Raw genomic sequence first — 16,643 nt, 5'->3', positions numbered from 1 at the left:
GCCCGCGGAGGAGGGCGGCCCACGGGGCGCCGCTCAGTGCGGGCGGGGGGCGGCGGCGCTGTCACGGGGCTGCCGGGCCTATTGCCGCGTTGTCGGGTTAGTCAGAGCCGTCTCCGGTTGCGCGGCGGGCGTTGTCCTCCGTTAGAGCCGAACGTTTGAAGCGCGGTGACGGAGGGGTCTCACGTCCCGGTAACGGCTGTTTCGCCCTGCGTGCTTCGTGCCCGGTTTTGGCGCCCGCCGGCCGCCAGGAGCCGGTCCGCCCTGCGAGCCCCGGCGGAGCGGGGCAGCCCCCGGCTCTCCCGGCGAAATGGCCGTCACGTCACCGCGGAACGAAGCTCGTTCGCACAAACAAAATTACCGCAGGTATTCTTCCTAATCGAAAACATGAGTGCTTGTCAAGAAAAGAAGAATTCGGATTTGAGGCTTTTTTAGCAAATAGTTACGGAAACGGGGTTTATAGCGCGTTCTTCGCCTTCTCCCGCGGTTTTGATGCATGGCTAACCAAGGAAAATACTAACCACGACAAGTGGGGAATTAAAACTTTACAGAGCGTTCACAAAGTAAACGCGAATCGACTCCATCATATCAGAACAGTTATTAGAACGCGCGTTCCTTTGGATGTAGTTATGTCTCTCGTCAGAACCGTTTGCAGGTGAATATCGTTTCCTTTAACCTGAGACAGCAGCGCTGATGGCAAAACAAGTTTGGGGAGGAATTACTCGGGCTCGAATCTTTATTTTCAGTCGCTGTACAGTCTGTGTGTCTCGTGATACGCATCCTCGATAACAGCTTAACGTATAACGCCAAGCTAAAAGGGGTGCTGCCCTAAAGAAGGTTTAATAAACGGCTTCATCGCTTTTTCCTCTCCCTCTTGCGAGCGGCAGCGACAAAGCGAGCAGCGACGGCTGTGCCGAGCTCTCCTGGCCGAGCCCCATCAGCCCTCCGCCCGCTGTCCTTTCTGTACCGGTACGGGGCTGCCGTGTCCCCCCCCGTCCGTGTCGTTCCCCCCGGGGGGCTCCGTCGCCTTACACGGCAGCGATGGAACAGGGTAAGACCTCCGACACCTACGCACCGGCGGGGCGGGAACCCACCCGACCCCCGCGGCACTCCCCGGGTCCCCCGACGGATGCCTCCTCCGCCGCCCCGTCGCGGTCTGGCGGCGCCCCCGGGCGGCGACAACGATGCCCGGGGCCACGCGTGTCCCCCTCCCCCCTCCCGCATGGAGAGCGAGAACGTGTTTATGAACGGATTTGGGTGCGGTTCCAGGTTGGGAAGAGGGTTAATGTCATGGAATCACGGAATGGTTTGGGTTGGACGGGACCTCAAAGACGATCCAGTCCCACCCCCTGCCCTGGGCAGGGACATCTCCCACCAGCCCCGTCCAACCTGGCCTTGAACACCTCCAGGAATGGGGCAGCCACAGCTTCTCAGGGCAACCTGCGCCAGGGGATCACCGCCCTCATAGTGATTAGCTTTTATTAATTAACAAACGTTATGGTTTGCCCCTGACATGAGTGACTTTTCTTACAAAGGACGTGGAAGCAAAACTGAGATTAGTAACAACAAGCTCGCCTGAGACTTAGGCATTCTGACGTATTCAGAATGGAGTATTGCAGTGCTTTGTCCAGCATTAAATACTACAGTGCACGAAACATCCCAGGCCAGGTTGGATGGGGCTCTGAGCAACCTGGTCTAGTTGAAGATGTCCGTGCTAATGGCAGGGGGGTTGGACTAGATGGCCTTTAAAGGTCCCTCCCAACCCAAACCATTCTCCGACTCTGACTCCGTAAGTTCAGACAAGTTCTGTTTAACCTTCCAGTACCTCTTTTTGTCATGCATACAGTCAAAGTACCTTCTCTTGTAGCTTTTGTGCAGCTGAAAATGTCTGAGAGACTACATCCTAAAAGAAGATAAACCACAAATAAGAATAATTTGTGTTTTAGATTCATTGGGTGTAAATGCATGTGCTTTCTATCTCACTTTGTGGACTACAGAGAAGTTGGATGCGCAGTACGGGAAAGCATCCTCCACTGTGGTGTACATTATTCCAAAGCCAGCTGTAAATGTCCGTGTCAATACAGAGCAACTGGGGAAGGGGGAACTCAGGGCCGCTCTCCACACAGGCTCCCTTTCCTGAATTATTCTGCTGCTGGTGGTGGTAGGGGTGAAGCCTGGTAGGGGAGGGAAAACAATATTGTTGCATGGAGTTACTTAGCGCATTAGTGACTAGAGAGCAGGAAAATTCATGTTGTAATCATGCTGTCTGCCTGTGTTTCTGGCAGCATGGATGCTGCTTCTTCACAGTGTACCTAAAAGAGATCCTTGTGGTTAACACTGAGGGGTGTTCTGTGCTAATAATGCAGTCACTAGAAAACAAAGTCATTTTAGACTAGATGATCTCTGTTGAAGCATCTTCACAGGATGATGTATGTTCTGGGAAAGGCCATATTTAATATTTTTCATTATGGTCCTTGGCACAAAAAGTAGGAATATGCTAATGGTGCAGAGCTGAGAGTCCTCATCAGTATAGAGTAGCGCACAAGAGAAACTGGATGACCTTGAGAACAGTGTAACAGAAATGTGAAGAAATGTAAAAATGAAGTTATTGCCTTAGAGTATGGTATTATTACAGTATTGTACTTGGGGCAAAATGCAAAACAACACTTCATATAGCTGTGGCAGAATTTAGACTCTCACATTTAGGAGAGAGATGTGCAGATTTTTTCCCCGTGGGCTTGAAATTGCGGAGAATAAAAATTCCATGATGGTGCATGCCCAGCCATCTTGGCAGAGCTGACCAGCTCGGTGCTTGTCCTCTGTCCGCTTGAGATTGAGACTAAGGTGGAGTTTGAGACAGATGAAGAAAATCAGTTAGGTAACAAGGGACCAGATTTAACAATCCGGGAAATCCCTTTCTCTCTCACACTCTGATTTTGTGTTTCCCCCAGTTCCTCCACCCACCCCTGCGCAGTGTCCTCTGCCATCGCCGGCTGTGGAGAGGCACTGCAGAGCTGAGAGCAGCTGTGGAGGACATCAGCCCCTCACAGGGTACATCCGCAGGTGGAAATGCTCTACCTGGTCAGGTATCTGAGGGCTTCCAGCATATTCACTGTTCAGTCGTACGTACCCAGTAGTTTTGACTTTTTCCTTGGACATTTCAGGGCAAAGTCTCAGGATAGCCCTGCACGCCGGCGTACGGCAGGCAGCCCCCCCAGGGGTCCTGCAGTGCTGGTGTTTGCCCTGGCATATGGTCCAACTGCGGGAGAGGAGCACACAGCGGGGAGCACTGACAGACTCCCAGGGCCGGGAGGAGTCTGTATCCTTCCCAGCTTCCTCTGCCTCTGACACAACCGGGCATCTTTGTGCTCACAAGGACATTTACCGAAAACTGAATCCACTGGCAGAATAACCGTGATGGAGACCAGAATGCACAGTACAGAAATGCTGCTGGTCAGGGGGTCCTTGCGTGCCACAGCGAGAAGGAATATGGAGAGAAATGCCAGCCGAGCAGTAAAATGTATGGATGCTGTACTTTCCCATTAAAGGGGGAGAACATTTGCAGAGGAAATACATTTTTTCTTTTTTGTGGTGGCCAGATGAGTCATTCTGTTTGTACACAGAAAAATGTCTAGAAATTAAAGTAACTTTCCATGATTGTGTGAAAATTAATTCTCAAAAAATATGGAAAGAAAAAAGGGCAACTATGTGTCCTCATTCAAGAATTTGTGCTTACGCTGCATGAGGTTTTGTTTGCAATCTGTCATTATGGACAAAGCAGTACTAAATATCTCTTTTAACAGCTGTCTGGTAGTCTGTATTTTTAGAGCTTTCTAATACAATGCTCCTAATTATATCTTTAAATTGGAGTATTGTGTTACAAGGTTGTATAAATAAAGCTGAGCACTCATTTATATGTAGACTTCAATTTGTTCTAACTACATTAATTTTTATAAGGCTGGAAGGAATCTTTTCCTAAATCTTGTATCATTCTTCTGCTTAACAATAAATCATTACGGAGTCTCAGTGCCAAAAGGTAGTTATCCCCAGCGGTGTTTAAGGGTGGAATTCCTAGTTGGAAAGTTTGTATTGCATCCTTTGCCAGTGATATTTGAGAATTAATTATAGTGCATTAAGAAACTCATTTGCAAACTGTCTTACCACTGAGGGATGCAGTTCCCCTCCACAGAATTCAGTCTCTGTCCAGTGCTGTAAAACTGAAAAACCACTGTGTAATAAAGGTTTTATATTTTGTTGCCTCCCTTCCAAAGTGTTACAGAATTAGAAAATACCTCTGCGTTACAGTCAGACTACTGCCACTGCTCAGCTGTGTCTGTGGTGGGCCCTGAATGCACTGCAGACCACCCTGGCCCTGACCAGCAACACCTGGGACGCAGCATCCCATCCCATCCCATCCCCTCCCCTCCCGTTCCATCCCAGAGCTCTGCCTGACCTCAGCCCAGGGCCTCAGCTCCCACCTGCCCGGTTCAGGTGCTGTGGGACCGATGCTGCTCACTTTGCCGTCAGCCCGGCTCCCGGTGCGGCTCAGCGCAGCTCCTGAGGACAGCCCGAGGTGTGCGAAGAGCTGCTGCCACGGTAGGTCATACCTGTCAGCGCCTGGAGTGGGATGTTCAGTTGCAAGGCTGCGTGGGGTCTGTTTAACTCCAGACAAAGGATGCTTCTAGGTGAAGATTCCCTTGCTCATGCAGGGGGGTTGGTCTAGATGGCCTTTAACGGTCCTGTCCCACCCAAACCCTTCTATGATTCTGCCGTTCTGTGCTGTGGCTGAAAGTGAAGTGGTGTCTTTCGTAAAACGAATCTGTGAGAGGATGAAAAGCTTTCCCGTGGGCCATTCTGTCTGCGGTGCGTTTGAAGTAGGCAGCACGTTTAGTTATTTTGCCATCCAGGCACCTGAGCTTTATGATGCTCTCAGAAAGCCAAGAGATTCACGTATCTCCTGTCTTTCTGGAGTATCAACCCCTTGCGAAGGGCGTGCGCTTGCGGCAGTCGGAGCAGAGGCAGCAGCTCGATGGCGCTGGTGGGAGCCCAGCCATGGTGGCGCTAAGCCAGGAGCAGGTGCAGGATAGGACCTCACCTGAGGTGTGCAGTGAGCTAAGGTGCACTAAATGCTCTGCGGTTTTCTCTGGGCTGTCACCTTGGCAAAGTAAACTAAGCGAAGTTACTCGAGTACTACTGTGACTACAGCATCGTTAACCTGTCCATCACATTGCTTCTGTCAAACCCGAGGCTGGATGGGTGGCTGGTCTGAAGCCGCGCTCAGGGTGATGATAGTCTGTGGGCTGGCTGTGCCCAAAAGCTGGGAGAGGGAGCATGGTGCCACGGAGAGTGACCACTTTCCTGTCCCTTCTTTGGTTTGCCCTTCCCAAGTAAGAGAGATTAATTCCTGAAATAACAAGCAATAGTTCCTGGTCATACTGCTTCCCTTTTCCTGGCAAGTTTTGGAGGCTTTTTATGGTTTGCCGATAGCAAATGAGCAGTTGTGGCTGTATGAAGAAGTCATTTGGCTTTCTAAGTTTTCATAGCTTAACAGAAGAGCTCAATATAAAGCTGTCAAACCAAAAATTTTTTTCAAGCTCCTCTAGGCACATTTTGGCCTAAAAGTTGGATCTACCTTTTCTGTTCCTAACCCACACGTTCCTGGCATGGGTTAACGTCAGCTATCAGGCGCCTAGATGAGACTGCCTTTTAGTATTTTCTAGAAAGAACAAAAGCAAAAGGCCCAGTATGTATTGCAACCTTGTTCCTTTGTTGGGTTTACTCTCTTTTTAAGGCTTTAATCTCATTTTGCAGAATTATTGGGGTGGAGGGAGCTATATGCATAAATCCTTTCAAAATAATTAATTTCTGCTGAAGACTAGAGTGTGATTTTGAAGGTATCATCAGGAAGTTTTCAACACCTCTGTGTGAATTCGTTGGTCTGCTTTGCATGTTAAGCAACAAGTTTTTGAAGCTCTGGAAAATGTTAATTGTGTTCAAGGAAAGTATTTGACATGTTTAAATCACCAACCATTACTGTAAATATGGTCATTGGTGGAAAATAGCATGGACATAATTATATGCATGTATTTTTTTTAGGACAAGAAACAAACCAGTATTTTTGCAGATGAAACTTCTGAGAGATTTAGGATAAGCAGTTACCAGCATTAGTTTTGTTCTATCTGTTGTATCTTTTGAGAAGCACTCATAGCGATGACAAGGCAGGCAGCATTTTCTTCGCTTAATGTCCTGTGCAAAATGAAGGGCTCTCCCTCGCCCGGTGGAGCTATGAGTCAGTCTGTGGTTGACTGAATTGCCAGCGCGGCTTCCAGCAGATCCCTGGTGTTGCTGAAGTTCCCAGGCCTTCAATTATTATTTGTTTGTTTGTTTGTTTCCTGTCCTTCTTAGGTCAAGTCAGACCTGAGCGTCCACCAACCCTCTCCCCCTTTCCTCATTAGACCAACTTTTTTTTTTTTTTTCCTACTTGCCTTCACTCTAATAGTTTATCCTTTTAATGAGAGGAGGCTACAAGTTATTCTTTCTAAGTGAGATAAGCCCTTGTGAGCTCTATTTTATCTAACCAAGACTGGGAAATCGTTTGCCCTTATTTGTATTAAACAGATGTATATACTTTACCGCAAGTCATTAGTGCTATAAAGAGATTGCCTTCCTATTGATAGCTGAGACGGGGGAATTCAGGAGTAAATTGCCAATAAATAAAGAGCGTGCTTGTAAGCACTATTGATTGTCTCTGAGCCACAGAGAAGTGTTTTGTTAGTAAAACTCTTCCTGAATGTGCAAGTGAGGTTAAAAAAAAAGCAATTAGTGATTACTGAAAGCAGGGCGAGGGGACGACTTCAGGTGAGAAGCTGACCTGTTTTTCTTTGAAGGGTACAGTTTGTAAAGACAGCTGCTAAAAACTTAACAGCAATTGAACTGGATGGACAACAGGACAAAGTGGTGGGGCAGTGGTACTCTCTGCTGAAACCATATTCAGTGATGCGATTCCCATCATCTTCAGTGCTTGTATTCCATGATGTAATTGATACTTGTAAGCCAACAGGGCAGTCCTTTAAGGGTATCTCGATAGAATGACAGCGAGGATAATCTTACAGAATCTTTGGCAAACCTTTTAATGTGGTTGATTAGAGGATTCTCCTGGTGATATGCTGATTTTCCTCACATTTATTTAAAGACAACAATGATAAATGCTGGGCACACAGCAACTATTTAGTAGAGCAGATAAATAAAATTCATTTTACATGGCTACTCTTAGTAGCAAAAAAATTTTACTGGACTGATGCACATTAAAGACGTCCTGTGTCTTCAGGAAACAGATTTCTTCAGACTAAATTTCTCTGTAGGCGAGGAAATGCGATTCATCACCAGAGATTTAACACTGGGAATATATTTTTGTCTATGACAGCCTTTGGAAGGCTCATTAAAAATGACAGTGTGAATTCAGAAAGTTTCAGGTTATATGACAAATTTATCATATACAGTTTCATTTATGCATTTTTCCTCACCATTAAGACATATTACATATGAACATTCTTAAGAAATGGTACACTGTTATTTTTTTCCTTTTTTAAACACATATCTTGGCTTTTGCTCTGAAAAGTTCTTACAGAATTCATTACCTCTTTGCTCTTCTGGTTTTATCTTGTTTTCTAGATCTCTTTCCTTCTATCCATCTTTGTTCCTATAATCAGTGATGCTGTTATTTAAGTTTTCTTTGGGACATTTGCTAGATTTCTTCCGCAGATATTTAAAAATGAACAAAGAATGCTTTTTAAGTATCAGGAGTTCTCAAAACACTCAAAGAAAGAGCCTTCCTTGGAAACAAAACTGCTTATGCTGTGCTTTGCCTTCCTGTGGAACTTTCTTCCGTATTCATCCACCCTGCTGAAAATTATTATTATTTACAGACCTGTCTTTCTAGAAAAGTCAATAGGACAGAATAGAATTTACACCACCTGAGGGCACTGTAACACTATTTCTCTTCATTTGAAAGAAAACCAGAAAAGGGTAGTGTTTGAAATGGTCCCCGTTTTTCTTCCTCTTATGATTACTATCAACTGCTAGAACAAGTGTTTCACTGAAATGAATGAAAATCGTTTTAAAAAAAATAGATCTGTTGTTGTAGACAGGTATCTTGGAAACAAGATCATCCTTCTCTCATGTCACGAATATTGTTTCCTTCTGCTTATTGTAGGATGATGATAATTTTAAATACAACGCTATTATTATTTTAAACGATGTGTTACTAGTATGGGAGTGGTTGCTGTATGCCTGGTTGTACTGCAGTTTGAGCTGCTTATGTTCGTTGCCTCTCGTCCGTATCCAGAAAAGTGTGGGGCTGATGTAAAAGCACAAAACGGCAGTGCTGGGTTCATGTACTTACACCACTTAACTGGAATGTGGCAAAGTGAGAAACAAGAGGAGTAAAAAGCTCCCGACAAGGGCACTTCTGAGTTGTCTTACTCTCTTAGTCTTGCCAGGTTTACCCACCGTCTCTCATCTCTCGTGCACTGCCATCTCTCTTTTCCTTCTCCTTTACTGTTTTTCTTTCTCTGCCTCCTCTGTAGTCATTTGATTTCACCATCCTGTTATTTTCCCTGCTCTCTAGTGCACGGAGAAGGTCACCAAGCATAGTTTAAATAAGAAGGGCTCTGTGCAGGACGAGAGTTTCTCTGCCGGGACGCAGGTGGGCTCCTAGAGCCTGCAGCCCCCAGCGCTGGCCAGTGCACTCTCCGGTGCTGACGTGGCAGTGCCTGAACTCTTCTCATGTGTGTCCACTTAAAAGCACACCCTCCAGCCTTTTTGTTCTGTTTGTACAGCATGAAACACAGTGAAACCTTCATGTCAGAAACTATATAGTATTTCTAATTTTGTTAGAATAATAACCAAGCGTGCTTCCACCAAAGAAAAACTCAAGGCTGTTTGCTGAATTTATGCGGGAGGTTTCCATAGTTCTCTTGGGAGGAAAAATGTGTTCTTGTCCACACTGGCTTTCAAAAACATGCGTCCAATTCAGTGATGGAAAATGCTGCTGTGATTTTGTGCATTTAGAGTTTGTTTTCGAGTGTAGCAACTGTAAGTGTTTGTTTAAGAGCGAGTCATCAGTCAAAGTAACCGTGTTCAAGGAATCAGAGTTGCGTTCTCCTAGGGACTGCCCAAGCAGTTAAGAGTCCCATGACGTTTGCAACACCCTATTTTTTTAGTTTGGTTGTTTTGATGATCCAGGAGTACATTCAGGAATAGTTCTATAGATAATATATTCTTCAATGAGCCAACTAGACTGACCCAAATAATACTTTTAATTTGTGCATGCTAATTGGATTGATAAAGGAATGCTACTGTTTCTTTTGCACTTGAGGCCAGAAGTGAATGAGCTTGACTGTTTTTTCCATAGCAGGATTTCTTGGTAGTACTAATGGAAAATAAAAAGTTGTGTTGGATAAAGTAGTTTTAAAAATACACTGGAATGACTCATGTTGAGAAATTATCCTGAAAGTAATTAAAGGAGTTTAAAAATTGCGTATTTAAACAGAATTCTACCTTTAAAAGTCATGGTATGAACCTTGTATTAGGGACAAGAATAGACGTAGTTATTTAACAGACCTAAGCTCTTCCAATAAAGCAATTCCAATAAGCCAGAAAAACACGAGAATATCTTGTATAAGTAGTCCTGTTGGTTTGTATGCTTAAAGTTCTCTTTATAGATACTTAACTATCTTGAAGCAGTGAGATGAGATTAACTTCTTGCAGAGGCTTTCCTTCCTTGAAATCTGATCAGTCCAATGCATTATTTTCTCACATTGAGGTCGTCATTACGTGTATTTTACGTTCCTGCAATCTGACTAGGAAGTTAGTTTTTGCACTAGTGAGAAACTGAATTATTTTGGAGAGGACCTTTCGTATGCTGTGAAACATGGACAACATGGGTAGAAGGAAGGCTGTACTTTGTTTTAAAGTCCTATGGGAGGTACGACGTAAGCGCTCCAGTGAGTGGGGACGCCACATCTGGAGTGTGGTTGCCAGTCCAGCCTCAGTTCCTCTCCGAAGTGCTGGTCTGTAGGGAACACTAAATGCTGAAAGGCTGAGAAGAAGAGGAATAAGAGTGTTTTGAGAATCTCTGTGCTATCTAAGAAGTTGTGCGTTTTATTTCAGGGGCCTGTGGTGGAACTTACAGGGGCCAACTCCCTTGGCATAAGGTTTGCTAGTAGTTCAGTAGCTTTAGTTTTTTAATTTTTAGGTTTGAGGTTTTGATACTTTAGGTTTTAGTTTTGCCTCAGTATAGTTGGAAATCACATTATAATATCATTTTTGGGGTTGAATACAGAAATAAACTAAAACTATGACACAAGGATACACTTACTCATAAAAATCACATGGAAAATGTAGAGAGAATTTAATCATAAAAGCAAGGGAGGGAACCAAGATTTTAGTGCTTATAACCGGAAGACAATAGCCAGCAACGTTCTTCCATGCTTGCTAAAAATAACACCTCAGCTTTTCATAAGCAGATTTTTGTTGATATAGTGGCAGGTATTGATACAAATGAGAGATCCAAAACCTTTCACAAAGCTCTAGAGAATGGTAGTTGAGAATAGGAAATACGAAGGTGAGGACTCAGCAATATAAGGGTACAGTATCCTTCAATCTTATTTCTCAGCTCCAAAAACGCTTTTAGGAGGAAACGCTCCATGTTCCACAGCAAGTATTTGCTGAATCAAATGAATGTTAATGCAGTTTTATTCCTAGCACATTTTTCCATATGTGATATTAGCAAACACGTGTCTTGTGGTATTGTCTCAACGTGGAACGTAACTTTTTTTTTTTCCACATGTACACTCTATGTGTAACATCACAAGGCTTAACTTCACTTTGACACAATCTAATGTGCGCTTTCTATCCTTTCTCATGCCAAATGACCAATACCTCTTTTTTTTTTTTTTCTTGCTGGCATTAATTTTTGCTTATTTGACATCCAATTTGCCAAACGAATGATGACAGTAATCCTTTCTTCTGTACTGTTGCTTCATCTTATTCCACACTATGTATTCAGGTTTTCTGGGGTCATTCCCCCTCCCCGCTGCCTTTTGTTTTGTGTTCTGTAAAGATAAGAGATTGGATTTATTTATAGAATTAAAATAATTCTGAATAAATTTATGTTCATTTAATTTCAGATAAACTGAATTGCAAATATTAAATGTATATTGTAACTGCTTATGCAGAATGTAAGGACTCTTTAATTGTCAATAGTATAGAAAAACCCTTATATGAACTCAAGTTTGGAAGGAACAAAATGACTAACAAAATATGTCTCTAAAACAGCAGTCAAAAGACTAAGAAGCAGTAGTGATAAGAAAATATGGAAAGGAGGGTTCAAAAGGACCTTCTTAAAGAAAGAAAAGACAGTGGAAAGATTTTATGTTATTTTTTTTCCAAACACAAACAATTAGAAAATGGCTACTTCAGTAGAAAAGGTAATTAGAATGGCAAATTAGACATCTGTAAATGTGAGGAAGGCAAAAAACTTCATGCATTTTGAAGGAAAAAAAATCTTTTTTCCATAAAGACAGTACTTGTCGTGAAACACATGAGATAATATCCTAATTTATCCACGGAACAGTGTCAAGTGGAGGGTGACAGTCAGCTCTCCTGCTTAGTGCATGCCTGTTAGTACAGTTAATGCAGAGAATAAAATGTCCTACTAAGTGTGTGCATACCCAGCATAATGTAGGAGACAAACTTACGCCATCCACGAGCCTGACGGTCTACCCAGGCCAGTTCCAAGCTAGAAGTCACATAACTGTGTTAATGCTAAATCAGATTAGCGAGATCTGATTACTAGTCATTTATCAAGTTGCGTAATGTGTGAGTTTTTTCCATGAGTTAAGGAGCTTACTTTGTGCTGGATCTCAGTCTTACCCTGCCTGTTCTGAGTGGACATTTATCTGTGTTCGTGGCAGCCTGTGCTCCCCATGATCATACATGAAGATGATGTGCTGCTTACAATACTTCTGATGGAAAAGTCAACAAGATAAGGGTGGTTATCTTTGTACACTGCCTTTCACTACGGCAAATTCACTGTTAGTTCACCCTGCATAAGAAAGCCTAACCTTCTCTCTCAACACACGTTCTCTTTGCTTTCCTTCCTGAAGAACTCATTAACAGAGGTGTGGTGGGATCTCACGCAGTGTGTCCCAGACCATCCAAGTTTGTCTGCAGGCTCTCTACATACATTCTGAGGCTGTCCTTGCAATTAATGCTGTTTTGAACCTGAAGGACTGCTTAGCAGAATTCCACATACAGTTTCACAGCACGTGACTCTTCCAGGTTGGTGACCAGCTTTGAGAGCCCCTGGCAGTCATGCCAACCAGTGTTCTTCCCACCAAATGCTGGGTGCTAGGGCCAGTAGTGAGCGTTGCGATCTGTATCCTTCCCATAGCAAAAGAAAGAGGTGGTTCTTTGGTATATTCTTATCAATTCCCTGCATGCCATCTTTTCTGTTAAAGCCCCAACTTCATGGGACTTGATTTTGGTGAAAGAATTCAGTGGCATTTGGATCAGTCTAAGTCTTTTTATGGGCTGCAAGAGATGCTAGCTTTTTATTTAGGGCTGCAATAAATACCATGATTTCAAAAAACAGTGAACAATCTTATGCATACAGGAGTATATAGCTGAAAGACATTTATGCTGGGAAAAAGAAAGTCACTGAATTAAGTGATTGTTCTTTCTTAATGGAGCTCTTACGTATGACGTACAAGTGACATACGGGCTGGTTTATATTGTACCTTAAACTCGGCAAAGCAGGTCATGGTTTTCTCTTAAAGTGGTATCTCAGAACATTTCTCTTCTCATAAGTTCTCAGCAATAAATGCTCTTTCTATTCCAGTACAACTACAAAAATAAAATTTATTAGTTAAAACTTAATTCAGCTGGACAGGAGAGTACATAAAAGATGCTATGCCATCAGAAAACTCCAATCATAGGCAATTGTAAGCTAGATGGAAGATGGGAAAATTAATTGTGATTGACTAATTCTCTGGAAATACCTTCTTCGGCTTAAATGAAGTACATTGCATGGATCAGTGATTTCAAATAATAAAATGATTGGGACACAGGGATAAGCCCCATTCCATTGTGAGTAAAATCTATTTTAATGACTTCATCCATATGGAGCTACTTTGTGTATATAAGAATTAATACCATAGTAGTGTTGGTAGAAAGTGGCAGCCAATACTTAAAAGTTGCTCTTGCCATAAGTGCATAACTTCAATTGCCTAATCGCTCAGAATGGTGGTGTCACTTCAGGTGTCTCTTGCCTCTTTTTTTTTTTTAACTGTCAGCTAAAATGATCTGATTCTGACTTGAAGGTAAACATGTATTACAACTGAGAAGCCGTAGAGCTTTGCCTTATAGAGTCTGCAAATTAATACAAAGTTTATCAGGGAGTCATCACCTGAATGTAGTGGGTTTTTAACTGTAGTATGTCTGCCTTGAGCTGTTGCCAGCAAAAGTGATCGAATTTGGGCAAAGTAAGTCTTCAAAGAAAAAATTCAAGCCACATGTAGGTATATTTCCAATTGTTTTCTCCCTCAATATTTCCCCCCTCCCCCCTTCTCATTAAGTTAATCTCCCCTTTCTCCAAGCACAAATTAGAACTATGACTACAAGTTCCATATGTAGGAGGTCATCTTTGGGTCACCTTGCTTTAAGCAGTCCAGAACAAAGGACCCTGACTTTCAGAGGAGACCTCTCAAGAGAAATCCCAGCGTTACCATTCCCAGGCCCAATGGGCTGTCCTGCGTGCAAGTTCTGCTCTGAATAACCATATCCTGCAAGCCTGTGTTCCTCTCACATTTTAAATACTTTGAACACTCCCTACCAAAAATGGTGGTGGCTGTGGTTTTTCCGGTAGTGACTGCTATTGCAGAAAGAGATGAAGTTATTCTTATATCTGTCCAGCTCGTTGGTACTTTGGGACTGTATTAGATGAAAGGTGCTGTGAAGTTAACTATGATTATGGTCCCTCTGAGTTTTGGCAGGTTGTCCCAGTGCACCCCACAGGTGTGAGCATCCCTTTGCCAGTTGGGAGCTTGACACTGTCGCCTTCTGAGATGTAGCTCTTTGTGCCTACCTTTTACACACTAGCCTCATTTTGGCTTAAGATTTGGAATCTAATTTTTATCTTTTAGAAGGAAAGAATGAGCCTTGTTCATTTATTTTCAAGAACTATGGTAAACATCCATCCTCAAAAGGAGAATCTGTAGGCCTGCAGGTATTTTCCCACAGCTTGGAAGCCCTGCCGCAGTATGCTGCCTGTACCGGAAGAGTCTCTGACACACTGGATGTGCCCCTTTCACTGAGTGGGGGGTCCATGTCTGACTCTGGGTGCTCAAAGTAGCTCCTGCTCCAGGAAATGGGTGTGTAAAACATAACTTTTAGCCTCTGACACGGTTTATTTGATGCAGCATAATGTATTTTGGCTTGTGGAGGGGCTTGAAATCAGTCTGTGACATTCTGGCTGTGTAGTCAAGATGCTGTCCAGTGACACTGGAGATAAAGAGTGGACATTGGGATAATAACTTCTGGTGCATCTCAAAAGGAGGTGCTCTAGAAGTATCTCCATGGGCATGAAAGCATCCACAAGTATATTCAGTTTGCAGAAGTGGAACGTATGTTCAACCAGCCCTAGTTGAACAACCTAGCACAGACAGGGAAGCTTTGCAGCTACTGGCAGAAGAGACTGCAACTGAATATTTACTGATAGTGCTGGAGAAAAAGAAAAGCCACCTTGCTTTTTTGCATTTCAGACTGATTTTTTCAAAGTGGGCAGGAAGGGGTAGAGATTTTTTAGGTAGAGACTCTTGAATACTCCTAATAATATCCAATATTACTATTTAGAGCAGAACCACATATTAAGTCATGTAGGATCAAGTCAGGGTCAAGCGCTTGAAGTCCATATTTGCAATTAACTTTCAGTAATGCCTCAGTTCTTATTCTGTTAAATTCCATCAATTTAATCAGAGGTTGGATGAGGTGTTTAAGCAATGAACCGGCAAATTCTGCCAGCGTAATGATACAGCACATACAGGTCTTAATGTCAGTAATCCGCAGTCAAGTCTCTTCACCAGCTGCCTGGGCTGTGCAGGAGTTGTTCTGGTTGACGGCGGGTTCATCTGTTGCTGTGAAGCAAAAAGCTTGGCTGCTTTTGTTTCTGTTGATGCTGAATTTCAGTTATTAATATTGCAGTGATGTTTAGTAGGCTTTCAGAACATTTTTCAATCTCCAGCTAGTCTAAGTAAGCAAAATTAACTCCTAAAAGTTGAGCTAAAAGTAATGCATTTTGGGGCTAGGAATTAGCAGCAGAACTTTGCTAAATATAACATGGATATAACTTTGAGACCTTTGTAACCAAAACAAATTCTAACATTCTTATCATTAATGAGGCTTTTTATTTCTGTAACTTGGAAAATGTTATAATGTCTTCCAACTGTCTGAATATATTTAAATTTGTTGTTGTTGTTGTGAGACTGTTTTCCTTGTTCTATCTTAAGACCAGCCCTACTTAGGTCAAGTCAGAAATAAAAAAAAGTATTGACTTATACATAGTCTTTAATCCTCATATCAGCTAATTTATTTCTTGCATATAGTGAATTTAGAATTTCACATTATTGCAGACATGGACGTGCTCTATAGAAGCCTAATTTGGGCACACAGAACTTTCTCAGGAAGTCTGAATAAAAATAGCTTGCAACTTTGAACTTTCACAACGTCCTCACCGAAGCAAACCATGAAGATCTCGTGCAGGGAATAGGAACCACAGCCTACTTGAAGTAAAGTCCATCACCTAAAACTATCTCTTAGTGCTGATACAAATCCACCCTCAGTCCCCCAGACTGAACAGGAATTTTGATTGGCTGCATTTATAGTATATAAATGAGAAAGGCAAATATGAGTTAAGGCTTTTCTGGACCAAAACCTGGTCTCTATGAGGTACCTGAGAACGTTCAGTACATTGCATGATCAGATCCTAATACAGCATACATCAAACCTGGCTGTTGATTTGCATCTAGAGACAGGAAGGCAGTGAAGGTACGTAAGTAATGAATTCAGGTTAAAAAAAAAAAAAAAAAAGGAAAAAATGTACAACGTGTTCTTCAACAAGTACGAATTTTATTAGGTAACTGCTAGTACACCTGCTACAGAACTGCTATTACGACGTGTAATGAGTCCTAGCATCAAGAGGTGCATCAATACTTACTCGCATTTGTGTTCAAGTAGGTGGACCTGAGGTGCTGACGAAAGCAAACATGGAGTTGGTATTTTCCTATAAATTATGTCCCACTATTGGAATATTCTTAAAGACGACAGCTAAAATTGACATTGTTGTTTGGAGAAAAGTGTTGTCTTTTCTTTTTTTAAAATCAACAGTGAAGGTTAAAAGTAGCTTCTGCTCTGTACCTCTCCTTTTCACTCCCTTGCAACCAGTGTCTATTTTCCCTTGAAAGTGCAGTGGCACACTACTTATGTTTTGACTTAGGGAAACTATTACACAAAGTGGAAGACTTGGCAACCAGGTCCCTAAGTTTTGTGTTACGAAGTTTAGTCTACTAGAATATTCTTGAAGATATATG

The 16,643-nt window shown here is 42.8% G+C and overlaps 1 protein-coding gene across 1 annotated transcript in view; it reads right to left on the bottom strand.

Moving 5' to 3' along the window:
- The window catches only part of NKX6-2 (NK6 homeobox 2), a 3,988-nt gene extending 3,211 nt beyond the window's left edge, over positions 1–777 (bottom strand). The window contains exon 1 of the mRNA XM_009892736.1: positions 720–777. Coding sequence (XP_009891038.1) covers positions 720–777 — 58 coding nt within the window. The remainder of the gene's footprint in view (positions 1–719) is intronic.
- Positions 778–16,643: the final 15,866 nt, after the last annotated feature.

The sequence above is a fragment of the Charadrius vociferus genome, unplaced genomic scaffold (genome assembly GCF_000708025.1).
Source record: "Charadrius vociferus isolate BGI_N301 unplaced genomic scaffold, ASM70802v2 scaffold38, whole genome shotgun sequence".
Classification (NCBI taxonomy): domain Eukaryota; kingdom Metazoa; phylum Chordata; class Aves; order Charadriiformes; family Charadriidae; genus Charadrius; species Charadrius vociferus.
This window is presented reverse-complemented; position numbering and strand designations above follow the sequence as displayed.